Raw genomic sequence first — 20,274 nt, 5'->3', positions numbered from 1 at the left:
TCTCCAAGAAAGACATAAAAATGGCCAACAGGCCTGGCGTGGTGGCTTACGCCTACAATCCCACACTTCGGGAGGCTGACGCAGGCGGATCGCCTGAGGTCAGGAGTTCAAGACCAGCCTGGCCAACATGGTGAAACTCCGTCTCTAATAAAAACACAAATATTAGCCAGGTGTGGTGGCATGTGCCTGTAATCCCAGCTGCTAGGGAGGCTGAGGCAGGAGAATTGCTTGAACTAGGGAGGCAGAGGTTGCAGTGAGCTGAGATTGCACCACTGCACTCCAGCCTGGGCAACAGAGCAAGACTCTGTCTCAAGATAAAAAAAAAAAAAAAAAAAAAATGGCCAACAGGTATATGGAAATGTGCCCAACATCACTAATTGTCAGGGAAAGACAAATCAAAGCCACAACAAGATATCATCTCACACCTGTTAGGGTGGATTCTAATACAAAGACAAGAAATAACAAGTGTTTGAAGAGGGTGTGGAGAAAAGGAAACCCAGCTACACTGTTGGTGGGAATGTAGATTGGTGCAGGCATTACGGAAAAGAGCATGGAAGTCCCTAAAGAAATTAAAAATAGAGCTACTGTATGACCCTGCAATCCCTCTTCTGGGTATAGACCTAAAGGAAATAATTCTCCAGCTCCTGAAAATACCAACTGTGTGTCCTACAATTTATCTAAATTCTGATGCTAACTACCTGGAGTTAGTACAGATACCACAGGCTAAGGGCCCAGTCCCACAAGACTACCCCCCAGCCCATCATGAGATGCCAATTGCAAGCCTGGACCTCTGACTGACCAGCTATAAATCAGTGGTTTCTGCAATGTTATTCTTGGGTTCCAGAATTTGCAAGACTGGCTCACAGAACTCAGGAAAACAGTTTACTTACAAGATTGTTAGTTATTATCAAAGGACACAAGTCAGGAGCAGCCGAATGTTAGAGATGCACATGGCAAGGTTTGGGGATGGGGCACGGAGCTCCCATGCCCTTGCTGGGGGTTCTACCCTCTTTTTTTTTTTTTGAAATGGAGTCTCTGTCCCCCAGGCTGGAGTGCAATGGTGAGATTTTGGCTGATTGCAACCTCTGCCTCCTGGGTTTGAGCAATTCTCTTGCCTCAGCCTCCTGAGTAGCTGGGATTACAGGCATCCACCACCATGCCCAGCTAATTTTTTGTATTTTTAGTAGATACGGGGTGTCACCATGTTGGCTGGGCTGGTCTCGAACTCCTGACTTCAGGTGATCCACACCCCGTTGGCCTCCCAGAGTGCTAGGATTACAGGCATGAGTCACTCTGTGTGGCCTAAAGGTTCTACCCACTGAGCATCTCCATGGAGTTCTTGAGCTGAAAGGTCTCTGAGCCCCATTGTTGAGGGCTTTTATGGAGGTCTCATGATATAGGCATGGTTGATTAAGTCATTGGTCATTAGTGATGGACCCAACAACCTCCAGCCTCTTTCTCCTGCTTGGGGAGATAGGGGATGGGTGTGAGGTTTAAGTTCCAGCGCTCTAATCACATAATCCATTCCCTTGACAACCAGTCCCCCATCATTAGGGGCTTTCCAAAAGTCATTCATCAACAAACTCAGGTGTGGTTAAAAGGAGCTAATTTTAATGAATAACAAAAGACGTTCCTTTCATCTTCATCATTCTGGAGCTATTTCAGGAGCCCAGGACAAAATCTAAATATTGTAACAAAAGATGTTCTGATTGCACTTATAACTGAGGAAATTACAAAGGTTTTAGGATCTCTGACTAGGAGATGAATGAAGACCAAAATATGTATTTCTTACTATATTACAATACCTCAACACCATTTTTATTAGCAAAAAAAAAAAAAAAAAAAAAAACTAAATAATACTAAACAGTTATTTAAAAGTATATGTATAACATATTTGTATAAATACAAATCTCTACATAGTATTTACCACTGAAAGGGACAGGACTAGGACGGGGGAGAAAAACATAAGTAGATTCAAGTTATTTGTAGGATTCTAGTTCCGTGGAGTGTAATGCACTGTAGTATTCTTCTTTTACAGCTTACATAAGTGTTACACATATTATTTTGAGTATGTCAAATATATTAAATAATTTAAAGGTAAAAATGGGCTATTAAGGCCTTTTTTCCAAGAGAGTGTTTCTTCCAGAAATTTTAGGATTAAATGAGACCAGAGATGTTGGCAGCAAGGAGTCAGGTAATAATAATATTAGAGGAAATTTAAAAATATAGATTCGTGGGTGTTTAGAGTCAGAAATATCTCACAGGAGTATAGAGGAAGCAGTAATACCTGGTAAAAACTTGAACACAGGGAGAGGGAGAAGTTAGTCAAGAACAACAGTAAGGGCCGGGTACAGTGGTTCACGCCTGTAATCCCAGCACTTTGGGAGGCTGAGGCGGGCGGATCACCTGAGGTCAGGAGTTCAAGACCAGCCTGGCCAACATGCTGAAACCCCCGTCTGTACTAAGAATACAAAAATTAGCCGGGTGTGGTGGCACACACCAGTAGTCCCAGCTACTTGGGTGGCTGAGGCAGGAGAATCGCTTGAACCCAGGAAGCAGTCAGCCAATATCGTGCCACTGCACTCCAGCCTGGACAAAAAGAGTGAAACTCCTTCTCAAAAAAAAAAAAAAGAAGAAGAAGAAGAAAAACAACAACAGTAAGATCAACAGCTCCTCATCCACTCTTTCTTCCTTTGTCTGCTCATGATGATTGGTTCAAACAATGCTGCCAGAGCCAACTTCTAAAAGTACATCTCTGATGATGTCCTTTGACTGTTTATGCTGAAACCTTACAAGGTGGAGAAGGCCTGGATCCCTGGGTCGTTGGAAGCGAGCTGCGTAGGAGAACCACCTAAGCCTTGCTGGACTGTGAACTGACCAAGAAATAAACCTTTACTGGGTTAAGCCACTGAGTGACTGTAACAGTTACATTAATTGCCCTGACAAATGCAGAAGGCTTGGCAAGGCTATGTAACTTCACTTAGGTCTCAATGTTTGGTGGTAGTGTGTGCCCTAGAACCTCAATCCGGTTGACATTAAAGACTGTGCCCTTAAATATAATGTCTCCACTTAGACAAGAATGGGAAAAGGTATTGCAAGAATCAGGGGCTCAAACAATTTGGCAAGAGAGAGAAGACAAGTCTGCACCATGGTGAACAAGAAATTAAGGAATCTGGATTCTGAGTCTACTTGAGGAGCCGGCCCATGAGGAGCCAGGACAGGGGGATTAGAGAGAGAAAGTTCTTAAGGAGAGAAGAGACCTATGGGCTCCATGAAAGAAGAAAAAATGAAAAAAATAAAAAGGGAGTGGCCAGGCACAGTGGCTCACGCCTGTAATCCAAGCACTTTGGAAGGCCAAGGCAGGTGGATCACCTGAGGTTAGGAGTTCGAGACCAGCCTGGCCAACATGGCAAAACCTCATCTCTACTAAAAATACAAAAAATTAGCCAGGCATGGTGGTGCACACCTGTAATCCCAGTCACTCTGGAGAGTCACTTGAACCAGGAAGGCGGAGGCTGCAGTGAGGGGAGATTGCGCCACTGTACTCCAGCCTGTGGGACAGAGTGAGATTGTCTCAAAAAAAAAAAAAGGGAGTGATCAACATCAGGTGAGTTTCAGGTGTGCAAGACCAGTTGCAGCATCTGAAAGACATGGCCCACTTGGAGGAAAACAAGAGGGTGGACAGTCAGGGGAGGAGAATGTCAACTACAGAGGAGGAAGCATGCGTCTAATGTGTTTGATGCTTCTAGAATAGGCCAAGGGAGAGTGTAGGTTGGGCTCTGGAAGGATTTGTAGGGGGGAACACATTACCGATGCTTGTGAAGTAAAAAAATAGCCAAACAACGAAAGTTTCTGTGGTCTGGCACAGGCTAGCTCCTCCCTGTGGGTGAGTGGGGACGTAATGGCTCTGGAGATGGCAGAGGCCAGAACTTTCTCCAGCAGCGTGGCTGCTCGGCGGACAGATGGAAGCACACACAGTGGGTGGAGGTCAGTCGGGGGAGCTCACTGGGTCTTAGGGAGGCCAAAGGTGCCTGTCCAGAAGACAGATTAGGGTAGAAATCACAGACTAACACATGTGCTGAGAAAAAGGGGCCAGAGAAAGAAGCAAGAGTCTCTAAGTAGGGGAGGAATTCACAGCCCAGGAAACTTAAAAGGTTGACAGAGGCCAGGGTGACACATGTGAGTTGCGTGAGTTAGCACAGTGTCCACCCCAATAATTTTTTTTTTTTTGAGATGGAGTCTCTCTTTGTCACCCAGGCTGGAGTGCAGTGGCATGATCTCGACTCACTGCAACCTCCACCTCCTGGGTTCAAGCAATTCTCCTGCCTTAGCCTCCCAAGTAGCTGGGATTACAGGCATGTGCCACTGCACCCAGCTAATTTTTGTAATTTTAGTAGAGATGGGGTTTCACTATCTTGGCCAGGCTGGTCTCGAACCCTTGTCCCTAAGGTGACCCACCCACCTCGGCCTCTCAAAGTGCTGGGATTACAGGTGTCAGCCACTGCGCCTGGTCCACCCCAATAAATATTAAATGGTAGTTCCTTCTGCAAGAGCATCAACATCAAACTATGTTCCAGGAAGACCCGGGGTTTGGCAGAGGTACCCTGGAGACTGGGCAGGTAGAGGAATGTAGGAAGCTCATGTCTTAGGGAAACTCTTCTACTCATTGGAGAGCTGTGAAGGGGTCCAGTTGAAAGGAATGACCTATGGCTAACCACTAAAAAATTGGAAAGTCAATGCCCTTGAGGGAAGGACAATTTAAATATATGTAAATACACATACACACACACACACACATACATAAACAAACAGTGAGGAACATTATCATAAAAGCACTTGATCTGAATATATTCATGAAGGACATCTACAGCCATACCACCCTGAACGTACCTGATCTCGTCTTACATCCATGAAGGTTCTGACCTATTTTGCTAAGGTACCATTCCACAAGCCTGACAAAAAGGATCAGGTGCTGGGCACACAGTAGGCACTCAACAACGAAGTGCTTAATGTATGAATTCATGGTCTGAAATGGACAGCCTGGCACATGACATAATGCAAACATCCCATATCTCTGGCTTTAGAATGTGTTATTTTGTAGGGGTGCCTGATCTGTGAGATAGAATCTAGGCTGAGAAAGGCTGCTCCAGGGGCGTTAGGAAGCAGTGAAGCTGTCATCCTTCTGTCTGGTTCCTGGCTCAGCTCTTCCCAGTCACTCACTAGGGACTTGGAATAAATCCATCTTTCCCCTGCCTGCCTGGGAGTGCAGTACTCCAGTCTAAAGGAGGGGCTTGCTGGAGCTACTCTGGCGGGTCCTCATGAATGAAGAGTAAACACAGCAAGTCAAGAAGTCTATTGAGCTTTAAGAGAATGGTTTAAGTGCCTGTCTCTACCAAGTGCCAGAAACGTCAAGTCTGTCTTTGTGAAGGACAAGTTTAGCTTGACCAGTCTAGCAGGAATTGTCACGGCCGCACATCCAGGCGCCAGGCAGACCACCCACGGCTCAAATCAGGGCTTAATAAATAGACTATTTGCAAAGGTGGGAATGGGATGAGGACGTGGCACACCCAAAGGATGGTGCCGAACCCAGGGCTAGGAATGGCAGGGAGGGCCAGGCATGGTGGCTCATCCCTGTAATCCCAACACTTTGGGAGGCTGAGGCAAGAGGATTGCTTGAACTCAGGAGTTTGAGATCAGCCTGGGCAACAAAACCGGACTTCGCGTCTACTAAAAACAAAATAAAAAGTAGCTGGGCATGATGGTGTGCACCTGTAGTCCCAGCTACTTGGGTGACTGAGACAGAAGGATTGCTTGAGTTGGAAGATCAAGGCTGCAGTGAGGTATGATCGTGCCATTGCACTCCAGCCTGGGCAACAACAAGACTCTGTCTCAAAAAAAAAAAAAAAAAAAAAAAAAAGGAGTAACATCAGGTCGTGACCACCTCCAAACCTGAAGGGGCCAGGGCAGTGGTTCCAGAACACAGAGGGGGAAGTTCCGTGGACAGGGCTGCTGAATGGAGCAGGGCCCTTCACAGGAGAGTGGCAATGCTTCTGCTGTGCTGTGTTCATTGTTTGTGCCTGGATCTCCCATTGGGCTGATAGCCGCTGGGGTTCGAGACCAGCCTGGCCAATATGGTGAAACCCTGTCTCACAGAGCCCAGGGTGACCCATGTGGGTCACATGGGTTCACACAGTGTCTGACTCAATAAATAGTAAATGGTAGTTCCTTCTGCAAGAGCACCAACATCAAATTATGTTCCAGGGAGCCCTGGGTTTCCAAGAAGGTGCCCCAGGGACTGGGCAGGTAGGGGAAGGCAGGAAGCTCATGTCTCAGGGGAACTCTGCTCATGTCTCAGGGGAACTCTTCTACTCATTGGAGAGCCGTGAAGGGGTTCAGTTCTTCTGTGAAGAGGGTGAGCTCACTACTGTTTGCCCAGCACTTGGTATCTGATGAACTCACGGAGACTCAGTTTCCCTCCTGTGTAGCATGAGGAATATCTTTTTTCACTGGATGTCTATGAGGTTGGTACGAGGCAACGGCGGACGGTAAGCCCACAAAAACATTAGCTGTTCTCCTCAGCTGTCTCTAAGCTTGCATGAAAAAATCTGTGTTTAAGGTCCCGGAAGATCATCTGTGGCAGCTGTGGGCAGCAGAACAGAGCAGCGGCAAAGAGTGTGACCTTGCTAAGCCTCAGTTTCCTCACTCGGACAAAGAAAGTCCTGGGAGCTGACTACTGGGGTGGTATGATTGTTAAAGGCAGCGCCGTGGGCAGCGGGGACAATTCCAGCGTCCTCGCATGTGAATAAGCCTTATCATCATCAGGGCACCTAATGTCAGGTAGGAAATGGTACTTTAGGAAAAGGCCTTTGGGACTTAGTCAATTTAGAGTCTAAATTTAGAGCCGTCTTTGCTCCCTTGAAGTGAAAACAAGCATATATGGTATGGCGTGATATGAACTAAATATTCAGACCCCAAATCTGCATATAGGAAATAAAAAGAGATTGGAAGGAGAATCACCAAGATGATATTTTTGGCTGGTTGGAAAAAGGTGTTTTATTCTCCCTTATCGATTTTAAGTTACGTTTCAAGCTTCTGTGACTTAACAATGCTTTGAAATGAAAGTATCGAATGATCTTTCTTTAAAAGGAAAATGAAATTTATGTCTAAATGAAGACAGTTTTTGAACAGTGAGAGTCTCAGAGGCAATTTTTTCAGAATATTTTAATAAACTCTTCTTTTTATATAACTTAATTTGCCCCAGAAGTCATGAAAAGTTTAGGAGTAAAGACATATCCTTTAACTTTTCTTCTAGTTTTTTTGTTTTTTTCTTGTGGCTGCACAGGGTTGACTGAGGATATTTTTGTTGTCTTTAAGAGCCTTGTTTTATTTGGGGTTTTGAGCTGAGCACATTTACCAGTCGGAAAAAAAAAAAAGGTTCTGTTTCTTCTCAACTAAACCACAATCCTTATATGTAAGTGGCCTAAAACTAGCCCCTTCTCCACTGAATTCCTCTCCCTAAGTAGAAAAAACCTTAAGTCTCAAAAGAACATAGAATGGAATATATGATTTCTGTATACGTGACCCGTGTCGGGAACAAATGGTCTGAATTGAGAAATTTATCTTAGAAGTCTGATGTTTCCAAAATAAGTAGTATTTTTTTTTTCCTGTTACAAAGTAAATATATGTTCACATTTTAGAGTAGAGAGAGGCCCAAACTGAGGAAAAAAGCCCTAGTAAATCCCATCATCAAGAAATAAAGCTATTAACCTTTAAAGAATATCTTCCTAGTCACTTTTCTGTGTGTAAATGTTCTTCTCTCTCAATGGAATCATATAGAATTTTATTTTATATTTAATTAATTAATTAATTAATTAATTAATTATTTTGAGGAGGCACTTGCTCTGTTGCCCAGGCCGGAGTGCAGTGGCGCGATCTCAGCTCACTGCAACCTCTGCCTCCCGGGTTCAAGTGATTCTCCTGCCTCAGCCTCCTGAGTAGCTGGGATTACAGGCGTCCGCCACCATGACCAGCTAATTTTTGTATTTTTAGTAGAGACGGGGTTTCACCACGTTAGCCAGGCTGGTCTCAAACTCCTGACCTCGGGTGATTCACCCATCTCGGCCTCCCAAAGTGCTGGGATTACAGGTGTGAGCCACCGTGTCCAGCAAAAAAAAATATTTTTGAGACAAGGTCTTGCTCTATTGCCCAGGCTAGAGTGCAGTGGCACAGACATGGCTCACTGCAGCCGTGACTCCCTGGCCTTGAGCAATCCTCCCACCTTAGCCTCCCAAGTAACTGGGACTATGCTCCCCACGGCTCTGTCACCCAGCCTGGGACATGCCACCACATGCTGCTCATTTTTGTATTGTTTGTAGAGGTGGGGTTTTGCTATGTTGCTCAGGCTGGAATCACATACATACTACTTTGTATGCTTTACTTTCCCATTTACTAATATATCTGTGAACATTTTTAATAAGCAGTATTTTAAAGAGCTGTATTGTCTTTCGTTTTATGAATGTAGCAACTCAGTATCTTTTTACTTTTTTCTTTTTCTTTTTTTTTTTTTTAAAGAGACAGGGCCTTGTTCTGCGAACCAGGCTGAAATGTAGTGGCACGGTTATTGCTTACCACAGCCTCCAGCTCCTGGGCTCAAGTGATCCTCTCACCTTAGACTCCTGTGTAGGAATCCAACCCTATTTACAATATGCTGTTGTTGGACATTCAGATGATTTCTATTGTTTAATATTATAAGCAATGCTATGTGGAGCAATCTTAGAGCTGAACATTTGCAAATGAGTATGGTATTTCCATAGGAATTATTGGAAGTAGATTGCTTTGTCAAAGGATATTCCAAACATTAAAGCTTTTAATACACACCGCCAAACTTATCCAGAAAAAGTATACCAAGGCACGCAGCTACAAATATTCTGAGAGCACCCTGGGAAACCTATATTTTCTTAGTTTTAAGAATATATGCCTGACCATATTCTTTAAGGCTAACAGAAGGGAAAAAAAAAAAAAAAAGAGAGCGTATCTGGGACTACAGGTATGTGCCACCATGCCTGGCTAAATTTTTAATTTTTTTTGTAGAGATAGGGGTCTCACTATGTTACCCAGACTGGTCTTGAACTCCTGGCCTCAAGTGATCCTCCCACCTTGGCCTCCCAAAGTGCTGGGATCACAGGAAGGAACCACTGCACTGGGTTGCTTTTACACTTTTAAGTTACTCTGGGAGTGCAAGAATTTATCTTAGCGTGAAAGAACCCACAGGAAGAGGCCCAGGATAACTCAGGTCTGATTCAGGTCTGACTGTATCTTTGTTACACTGAGCTCTGAACGGTTCGCAGAAATTTGTTGTTGTTAGCGGTTATTTCCCTCTGAGGCTGATTTTATTTGCACCTTCTGCTTCTCTTTTTTAGGGGCGGGGTGGGGCGGGGACAGAGTCTCGCTCTGTTGCCTAGGCTGGAGTGCAGTGTTACAATCTCAGCTCACTGCAATCTCCGCCTCCCAGCTTCAAACGATTCTTTTGCCTCAGCCTCCTGAGTAGCTGGGACTACAGGCATGCGCCACCATGCACAGCTAATTTTTTTGTATTTTTAGTAGAGATGGGATTTCCCCATGTTGACCAAGCTGGTCTCGAACTCCTGACCTCAAGCAATTCACCCCCCTCAGCTTCCCAAAGTGCTGGGATTACAGGCGTGAGCCACAGGTCCCAGACTGCACCTCCTGTTTCTGGCAAACTGCCCTCCACCCCCAATACATGTGATAACAAGATATTCAACCATTTAAATTTTTACTTTTTGGCTATTACTTAACAGTGAAACTGAAGTTAATTGCTCCTTCCAACATGTGTTTATTTATATAATAAGGCTGGCTGCTTAAGTGCCGCTGTCTTGGCAGTGGGAACCTCTGGCACCTCGATCTTTGGCTGAAAAGTCCAGGCCTGCCCACACTTGGCCTTGGGGTGGCCTTAGCCCAGCCTTTGAGGCCTATTGTGTGGTTTTTCTCATCCTCTTTTTAAGGAAATAGCAGAATCCCTGGAGCTCACCCGGAAAATGTAAACCACAGTGGGAAATTACGCACCACAGTGGACGCCCAGACAGGGGCATGTTCCGAAGCCTGGCGTCCTCAGGCCCAGCCCTTCGGGAAAGGCTCACTCCTGTCTCATGTAAAAATGCTGTTTTGTTGGTGTTCATTGGTCACCAGCGATGGCCACTTTAATGTCCTCCTTTCAGATTTTCTTCTACCGGATGAAGCGTAAATTCTGTTGGAGCCCACTTGCTGTAAGATCTTTCAGAAATGACTTTGGGTCAGTCTCCTTCAAGATAAGACATCAGGCCAGGCGCGGTGGCTCATGCCTGTAATCCCAGCACTTTGGGAGGCCAAGGCAGGCGGATCACCTGAGGTCAGGAGTTCGAGACCAGCCTGGCCAACATGGTGAAACCCCGTCTCTACTAAAAATACAAAAATATTAGCTGTACTTGGTGGTGCGTGCCTGTAATCCCAACTACTTGGGAGGCTGAGGCAGGAGAATTGCTTGAACCTGGGAGGGGGAGGTTGCAGTGAACTGAGATCATGCCACTATACTCCAGTGTGGGCGACAGAGTGAGACTCGGTCTCAAAATAAATAAATAAATAAATAAATAAATAAATAAATAAATAAATAACTTAATTATCTCTTTAAAGACCTTATCCCCAGATAAGGTCACGTTCTGAGGTACCCCGGAGGTTAGGACTTCAGTATACGAATTTGGGGAGGACATAAGTAGCTCATAACAGCCTTCAAGAGGGTCTCCTGTGAGGCTAACCTCTTGGAATTCATGTGCTTGTGCAGCCTCCTCCCACCGTGAACCAGAGCTTGTGTGGGGGACTGATAGCGTATGGTGGAGGTGAGAGCGTATGGGGGAGGTGACAGCGTATGGCGGAGGTTAGAGCATATGGGGGAAGTGAGAGCATATGGGCGGAGGGGAGAGCGTATGGAGTAGGTGAGAGCGTATGGCGGAGGTGAAAGCGTATGGGGGAGGTGAGAGCGTATGGCAGAGATGAGAGTGTATGGCATAGGTGAGAGCGTATGGCGGAGGTGAGAACGTATAGGGGAGGTGAGAGCGTATGGCGGAGGTGAGAGCGTATGGAGTAGGTGAGAGCATATGGCGGAGGTGAGAGCGTATGGGGGAGGTGAGAGCGTATGGGGGAGGTGAGAGCGTATGGCGGAGGTGAGAGCGTATGGCAGAGGTGAGGGCCTATGGCGGAGGTGAGAGCGTATGGCGGAGGTGAGAGCGTATGGCAGAGCTGACAGCCTATGGCGGAGGTGAGAGCCTATGGCTCCACCAGTTCTTCTGCATCACTTTCTCTGGGGGAAGCCAGCTACCATGTTGTAAGGACACATAAGAAACCCATGTGGGGAGAAACCGACGTCTCATAGCAACAATCAGCACCAAACCACCCACCCATGAGTCAGTCCCCTTACAAATCCAGCCCTCAGGGGACTGCAGCCCCAGCCACCATCAGGGCTACAACTTCCTGAAACCCCATGAGACCCTGAGCAAGAACTGCCAGACTACACTATCCCTGAATTCCTGTCCCACAGTAATGAATATTTTGTTTTAGGCTATCAAACTTGGAGGTATTTTACTAGAAAACGAAGTCACATTTTGATACTTGAAGTGGGTTGCCGGGGTAACGAAATCCTCAAACTATGGCAGTGGCTTTGGGATCAGGCAGTAGACATGAGTTGGGGGGGCCTTGAGGGGTATGTTAGAGAAAATGTAAGGGCCTTCAAGAGAAGCCTGCTATCTGTCATCTTGATGTGCTGAAACCAAATGCGTCTTCAGGGCAGAGCTTCCCAGCTTACCTGTGAATGCACAGACTCCTGGGATGTGTCCCCTCAGGCCCCGCCTGTCCTTAGGCCACTGATGCCGTTGTTCAGTGGCATCTGTCTTTACCCCCTTTCCATATGGATGTAACTGTGTGCTTGCTGATGAGGCGGTTGGGAAGCTCTGTTCAATAGCAGGGTGGGGGGTGTGGCCAACACTGACCTCCTCAGTGCCTGCCCTGATGCAGTTCAGTTGGGAGCGGCTTAGGGCTTCATGTACAGAACACTGCAGCACTGCTCTCCCTCCTCTGCACCCAGAGCTCGGAGGCTTTCTTGAGGCAGTGGGGGGACCCTCAAGTCCTTGGGAATGCTTGGGAATGTGTGTCCCACGGCGGTGCAGGGTACGAGAGTACTGACAGTCAGGCCTCGGGCAGCCCTGGGGGTGCCTATGGGGCAGGATGGAGTCACACTGGTAACTTGGGAGGATCACACACATGCTCCTACTTCTCAGCCCCCTTCCTCTTGAACTTCTTCTTCTTCTTCTTTTTCTTATTTTGAGATGGAGTTTCACTCTTGTTGTCCAGGCTGGAGGGCAATGGCACGATCTCGGCTCACTGCAACCTCTGCCTCTCGGGTTCAAGCGATTCTCCTGCCTCAGCCTCCCGAGTGGCTGGGATTACAGGCATGCGCCATCACATCCGGTTAATTTTGTATTTTTAGTAGAGACATGGTTTCGCCACATTAGCCAGGCTGGTCTCAAACTCCCGACCTCAGGTGATCCTCCCGCTTCGGCCTCCCAAACTGCTGGAATTCCAGGCGTGAGACACCACGCCCGGCCCCTCTTGAACTTATCCTACATATGACATACAAAAAATCAAAAAGGCAACCAGCCCTACGTAACAAACCCAAACTGCCAAAAAAAAAAAAAAAAAAACCCACCAAAAAACAAGAACAAAAAAAAAAACCCAAAAAAACCCAAAACAACAAATAAACAAACAAACAAAAAAAACCGGAGGACAAGGGGACAGTTACAGCAGAAAAAGCATGTCAAGGGTTACTATCCCTACTCTGCCAAGAACTCATAAAATAAATCAATAAAACAAATCAAAGATCTCAACAGGGGAAAAAAAAAAAGACAAAAGCTAGAGAGACAAGGTGTGCAAGCGCAAATACAATAACCACAAAAATATGAGGAAATGGCCAAGGTCAGTCATAGTCAAAGAAACGCAAAATAAAAACCACATTGAAGGACCATTTTATACCTCTTAAATTGGAAGCATGCAGAAAAACCATATATAAAGCTGCCAACATTGCAGGGAAACCACAGTTATACATTCATGTTGAGAGAGAGAGAGAGAGAGAGATAGAAAGATAGACAGACAGACAGATAGATAGATGGAATAAGTTTTTGGAAAGAACTCTGAGAAGAACTGTACACATACTGATGCTGTCTTTTGGTATAAAACTTCTGGGAATTTATCCCTAGGAAGTAAGCCAGAAGAAAGGGAAAGCTATAAGCACAAGCTCATTATACATTATTTACAATACTTGAAAGTCAGAAAAAATGAAAAATATCCAGCCACCAGGGAACAGTTACGTAAATTATTTGACGTGTCTCTTTAACAAGATATTAGGAAGTGCTCGGCATTATTGGGACTTTTTTTGGCCACACAGAAAAACACACATGATATAAGGTAAAGGAAAATAAGGCGGTCTGCAAATGAATCTGCTTAGAACTGTCATTACGTAAAACAGTTCTCAGCTCATACTCGACTTGGAGAGAAATCAAAAAAAAAAAAAAAAAAAAAAAGACCCTTTTTATCTGATGAGTAACATTTGTGACTGAATCTTTTTCTCATTTCTGTTAAATATTATTATGGTGTTTGTGCAAAACAATAAAAACAATGATGATGATGATATTTTAGAAAGAACTGGAAATGCTTTTTTACAGCATCTCAGCACTAAAAGCCACACTGAGCTGCTATAAAATCCAAAGTGGTCCCTGACCATGGAGAGACACTGTGGACACTGGGTTTCACCACCTGTGTTCCAAGGGGGTGTCCAGTCTAAAGCAAATGGGGTTTTGCCAGACTTTAACTTATAGGCAGGAAGAAAAATACACAAATCATCCTCTCAAACCAGATGTTCCAGGACTCACCACAAGCTCCCTTACAGAGGTCCGCAGTGAAACCAACCCCTCGCCCTCACATAATCATCCCACCAAACTCCCGCCAGCTTCTAGGGTTGAGGATAAAGACCCTTTTCCCCTTGAAAGCAGCGAGGCTGAGCTGCAGTCGTAAATGGGAGCACAGAGCAGAGATCACACACGCGCTGGCAGCCTGTGGCCCAGGTGTGCCCTGGAGGCATGTTTTGTTTGGCTCACACAGTGTTTTAAAAGTTGGAACATTTCACTTAGAAAAAAGAAAATCCAGATTTCCAGCATCCCATGAGGTGGGAAGCTGTGACACCAGGCCTACGTTCCCAGTCTGTAACCAGACGATTATCCATCCTTGGGAGCCGAGTGTGGGCGCCTCATTGCAAAGGGGCTTTGATTCATTCCTATGCCTCAGGATTCACGTGAGCACCCACTCTATGCCTGGCACTGCTCGAGTTGCTGGGAATTCCACAGACCAGTTCCTGCAGAGCTGCTCAGCTCCTGGAGAGATGAACCACACACACATACCACGGTCTATCTCCATGCTATGGAGAAAGTCCAACAAAGGGGTCGCCGGAGAGGGACTGCAGGGACGAGGTGCCATGCTGGCCAGTGCCTGGAGAAACCTCTCTGAGATGACATCTGGGTTGATTCCTGAATCCTGAGGCAGAGCCAGCCACACAAGATATGGGGTGAGCACAGTCCAGGTCAAAGGGACAGCTTGTGCAAAGGCCCAGGAGTATGAATAAAGGTGGAGTGCTCCAGAGGTAGCGAGGGAAGAGGCGTGTGCAGCAGGACCACAGCTGAAGACTGATGTATTCTAATTACAATGGGCAGAGTGCAGGGCTTTAAGCGGAGGTGTGATGTCCTCTGGTTTAATTTAAATAAAATCCTGGCTGGGCTCAGTGGCTCATGCCTGTAATCCCAGCATTTTAGGAGGCTGAGGCAGGAGGATCACTTGAGGCCAGGAGTTCAAGACCAGCCTGGGCAAAATAGCAAGACTTCATCTCCACCATACCAGGCATGGTGGCATGCTCCTGTAGTCCCAGCTACTCAGGAGGTTGAGGTGAGAGAATTGCTTGAGCCCATGAGTTAGAGGCTGCAGTGAGCTATGAGGAAGGCTTCACTGCATTCACGGCCACAGCCAAAATGCCAGAGCCCTTCTCGCCCTGTGCTCTGCAGCACAAAAAGCCTCAAAGACAAAAATCAAAGGGTCCTGAGGATGCCCTGTTCATTGGCCCTCAGCCTCACATGGAAGGCTCAGCTCTGACCTCACCATTCAGGTCAGTGCTAAGGGCATTTTCTCCTGGACTCAGGTAGACCATACATGAAGGCTTTAAACTGCCCTTGGTGCATCACTGCATTCCAGCCTGGGTGACAGAGCAAGATCCTGTCTCCAACAATTTTTTTTGAAATAAATAAATATAATCCCTCTGGCTGCTAAGTGAAGAGGGGAGGCAGCCTTGATGTCCAGGGGAGGGATGCCCAGAGGGCGCTGGGAGCAAAGTGGACAGATTAGAGACGCACCACCATGGGACTGCCCTGGGACTGTCTGCAAATTCTCTGCAGACAGCAAATGCTCTGCCCATGGGACTGGTGAAGGGAGCGGACAGGCAGCGGGTAGGAGACGGGCGGTCAAAAAGTGTGCTTTTTCAGGTGGATGATATTAAAGCATGTTTAGACACGAGGGGTATACTGATGATTCTCTGGGGAGAACAGGCCGAGTGCGGTTTAAAGCCTTCATATACGGCTACAGTGGCCCGGCAATGGTCCCTTTCCCTAAGGCAGTAGCAGGGAGGAGGGAGGAGAAGGTGGAGACATTTAAGAGAGAGAAGAGCACAGCATCCAACTGAACACACAAGGGTGTTGTGAGAACACACGCAGGTGTTATTGACTCCTGGGCCAAGAAGCAAATGATTTCACAGCATTCAATTAGATGGAGAAAATGCACCAGCTCAGAGAGTCAAAGGTTTGTATTTCCGCATGCATGCGTGGTTCTGCCCTTAGCACTGACCTGAACGGTGAAGTCAGAGCTGAGCCTTCCATGTGAGGCTGAGGACCTGATCAACAGGGCACCCTCAGGACCCTTTGCTTTTTGTCTTCGAGCTTCTCTGTGCTACAGAGCACAGGGCAAGAGGGGCTCTGGCATTTTGGCTCTGGCCACAAATGCAGAGAAGAGTCTGGTCCTCACCCTTGCAAGTACACCAAGGCCAATGGACAGAAGTGCTTGATTGTGAGGGAGAAGGGCGAGCAGGCTTTTACTCTGTGAGCTGAAGCTTTTTACCTCGAACAGCCAAGCAAGGGGCACAGAGCAGAGTCACAGACTTTTCTTCACAGTCCTTTCTACATCAGGAAGGGTTTCTGAGGGCGTTAACACTGCTGGCTGACCTCAGAATTCCTCCACTCTCCATGGAAACCTGTCTTTTAGGCCATGGGATCTCCTAACACTTTCTTTAATTACTTTTCCTTTTTTTTTTTTCTTTTAAGAGACAGGGTCTTTTTCTGTGGCCCAGGCTGGAGTGTGGAGGTGCGATCATAGCTCACTACAACCTCAAACTCTAGGCCTCAAGTGATCTTCCCATCTCAACCTCCAGAGTAGCTGGGATTACACAGGCATAAAACACTATGTCTGGTATACTCTTCCCTTTTAAATCCAACTCTCGGCTGGGCACAGTGGCTCATACCTGCAATCCCAGCACTTTGGGAGGCCAAGGCAGGTGGATCACTTGAGGTCAAGAGTTCAAGACCAGCCTGGTCAACATGGCAAAACCCCATCTCTACTAAAACTACAAAAATTAGCTGGGTGTAGTGGCAAGCGCCTGTAGTCCCAGCTACTCGGGAGGTTGAGGCAGAAGAATCACTTGAACCTGGGAGGTGGAGGTTACAGTAAATGGAGATCGTGCCATTGCACTCCAGCATGGGTGACAGAGCAAGACTCTGTCTCAAAAATAAACATATAAATAAATAAATTTATTAATGAAATCCAACTCTCATCCACCATTCCTAGGAATGAAAGGCAGTGACCAACTGAACACAAACCATTCAGTGTACAGATTTACCTGCTTGGTCAACTGAATTCTTCTCAAAAGAACAGCTGACACGGATGTTAACTTACTGCTGTTTCTTAAAATACAGGCAGCTAAGTTAGACTAGTAAGCCTGGGAAATGAGGTACTTTTCTGCAATATTAAGAAATGGAGGCCGGGCGCGGTGGTTCCTGCCTGTAATCCCAGCACTTTGGGAGGCCGAGGCAGGCGGATCATGAGGTCAGGGGATTGAGACCATCCTGGCTAACACAGTGAAACCCATCTTTACTAAAAATACAAAACAATTGCCATGCTTGGTGGTTGGCACCTGTAGTCCCAGCTACTCAGGAGGCTGAGGCAGGAGAATGGCGTGAACCCGGGAGGCGAAGCTTGCAGTGAACCAAGATTGTGCCACTGCACTCCAGCCTGGGGGACAGAGCGAGACTCTGTTTAAAAAAAAAAAAAGAAAAAGAAAAGAAAAAGAAATGGACACCGGGTGCAGTGCCTCACTCCTGTAATCCTAGCACTTTGGGAGGCCGAGGTGGGTGGATCACCTGAGGTCAGAAGTTCGAGACCAGCCTGACCAACATGGTGAAACCCTGTCTCTACTAAACTATAAAAATTAGCCGGGCATAGTGGCAGGCACCTGTAATCCCAGTTACTTGGGAGGCTGAGGCAGGAGAATTGCTTGAACCTGGAAGTGGAGGTTGCAGTGAGCCGAGATCACGCCACCGTGCTCCAGCCTGGGTGACAGAGGGAGACTCCATCTCAAAAAAAAAAAAAAAAAAAAAAAAAAAAAAAAAAAAAAAAGGAGTCGGCATAGGGGAACACAGAGCCCATAAAGAAGACATAGATCCACAATGCCTTGCACAATCCCTGTTCTGGAAAGGCATTCCTGAATATTATAAAGGTTAAGAATTACAGAAAAAAAAAGTGATGAAGCCTCTTTTTGCAGGAAGGAGTTAAAACACCAAGGGTCCCTCATCCAGCTAAGGAACCATATAATACAGGGAGCCCCTGCAGGGTGTTAGGAAGGGTAGTGACAGATTTGCCTTTAAGAAAGATACCTGGGCCCGGCGCAGTGGCTCATGCCTGTACTCCTAGCACTTTGGGAGGCCGAGGCAAGCGGATCACCTGAGGTCAGGTGTTTAAGACCAGCCTGGCCAACACGGTGCAACCCTGTCTCTACTAAAAATACAAAAATTAGCTAGGTATGGTGGCAGGCGCCTGTAATCCTAGCTACTCCTGAGGCTGAGGCAGGAGAATCACTTGAACCTAAGAGACGGGGGTTGCAGTGAGCCGAGATCGTACCATTGCACTCCAGCCTGGGCAACAGAGGGAGACTCCATTTCAAAGAAAAAAGGAAGGGAGGAAGGGAGGAAGGGAGGAAGGGAGGAAGGGAGGAAGGGAGGAAGGGAGGAAGGGAGGAAGGGAGGAAGGAAGGAAGGAAGGAAGGAAGGAAGGAAGGAAGGAAGGAAGGAAGGAAGGAAGGACCTACCTGAGGCCACTGTGGGGAGAAAGGCAAGCCTGGGAGTAGGGAGATGGCTACAGTGGCTTGGCAATTGTCCCTTTCCCTAAGGCAGTAGCAGGGAGAAAGGAGGAGGGGGTGGAGACATTTAACAGAGAGAACTGAACAGATGCAGGTGTTATCAGACAGGGAAGATGGGGTTCAAGAGCTCACAAGTCAACGTACTGGACCAGGACAGTGGGTAGTGTCATTAATGGACAATGGGGACCCACCCTCACATGTGCCTCTCTGCCCCCTTTGACTGCTGAGCCTGTCAGGACAGGAACACTCAAGCCCAGATCGAGTTAAGGGCACTGCCCACTGGCATGGCTTCCTTACTTGGGGAGCCAGGGTCTTAATCCGCTCAGACTGCACCCTAAATATAACCCTACTGTGATGGTTAATACTGATTGTCAACTTGATTGGATTGAAGGATACAAAGTATTTCCTGGGTGTGTCTGTGAGGGTGCTGCCAAAAGAGATTAATGTTTGAGTCAGTGGGCTGGGAAAGGCAGACCCACCCTTAATCTGGTGGGCACCATTGAATCAGCTGCCAGCAAATATAAAGCAGGCAGAAAAAAGTGAAAAGGAGAGACTGCCTAGCCTCCAGGTCTACATCTTTCTCTTGTGCTGGATGCTTCCTGCTCTCGAACATCAGACTCCAAGTTCTTCAGTTTTGAGGCTCAAACTGGCTCTCCCTGCTCCTCAGCTTGTAGTCAGCCTATTGTGGCACCTGTGACCGTGTAAATTAATAGTAATAAACTCCCCTTTATTTACGTACATATAAAGGGGAGGTGGGTACTATTCTTTATATGTATGTAAAGGGGAGGTGGGTACTATTCTTAGTGTTTATGTCTTCAGTTCTTTTTTTTTTTTTTTTTTGAAACAGAGTCTTGCTCTTGTTGCCCAGGCTGGAGTGCAATGGCACGATCTTGGCTTACTGCAACCTCCACCTCCCGGGTTCAAGCAATTCTGCTGCCTCAGCCTCCCGAGTAGCTGGGATTACAGGTGCCTGCCACCATGCCTGACTAATTTTTGTAGTTTTAGTAGAGATGAGGTTTCACCATATTGGCCAGGCTGGTCTCGAACTCCTGACCTTGTGATCTGCCCGCCTCGGCCTCCCAAAGTGCTGGGATTATAGGTGTGAGCCACCACACCCGGCCAATTCTTGTTCTTTTACTTATTTATTTTTGGCAGATTACTGTTTACAAGCATTTATATATATATATATATACACACACACATATACATACACACACACACACACACTTACATATGGGAGTTTATTAAATATTAATTACACAATCACAAGATCGTGATTGTGTTAAGTATTAACTTCCACGATCATATAGGATATATATATGTATATATATCCTATTAGTTCTGCCCTCTAGAGATCCCTGACTAATACACATACAAAAGCACATACCGAAAGGGGGAAGCCGCTCTGCCTCGGAGGAGCAGATGTCCCTTTCCTGGGTCCTCCTGCCGTAGGTCGCAGAGTAGATGTTGAGGAACTTGGATTCATGGCAGTGCAGTTTCAGCTCCTGGTCTTCACACACGGTTTTGTTTTTTAATTCATCTGAAGCAGAAACAAAAATTGAAGGCACCATCAGCTTCCCCCAGAAGGAATCGGTGAGCTCTGTCCAAGTCCCCCTGCTCATTTCCCCGGGGCTGCACCCTGAGAAGGGGGCGGTGGGGATGGCCCTCTGGGCTCATGCTGTCTGTGACCCTAGAAAACAAAGCCCTCTGCAGGAAGCGGGTGGGAAGGAACC

General features: G+C 46.7%; 1 protein-coding gene across 7 annotated transcripts in view; it reads right to left on the bottom strand.

Annotated features, from left to right (window-relative positions):
* Positions 1 to 20,274, bottom strand: part of EVA1C (eva-1 homolog C) — a 105,193-nt gene that overhangs the window by 27,030 nt on the left and 57,889 nt on the right. For all 7 annotated transcript variants that reach the window (XM_030915734.1, XM_010358815.2, XM_030915733.1 and 4 more), the window contains one exon: positions 19,929 to 20,081. In XM_030915734.1, the coding sequence (XP_030771594.1) occupies positions 19,929 to 20,081 (153 nt within the window). The remainder of the gene's footprint in view (positions 1 to 19,928; positions 20,082 to 20,274) is intronic.

The sequence above is a fragment of the Rhinopithecus roxellana genome, chromosome 13, assembly GCF_007565055.1.
Source record: "Rhinopithecus roxellana isolate Shanxi Qingling chromosome 13, ASM756505v1, whole genome shotgun sequence".
NCBI lineage: Eukaryota > Metazoa > Chordata > Mammalia > Primates > Cercopithecidae > Rhinopithecus > Rhinopithecus roxellana.
Note: the sequence above shows the minus strand (reverse complement) of the source record. Positions and strands in the feature narration are given on the sequence as shown.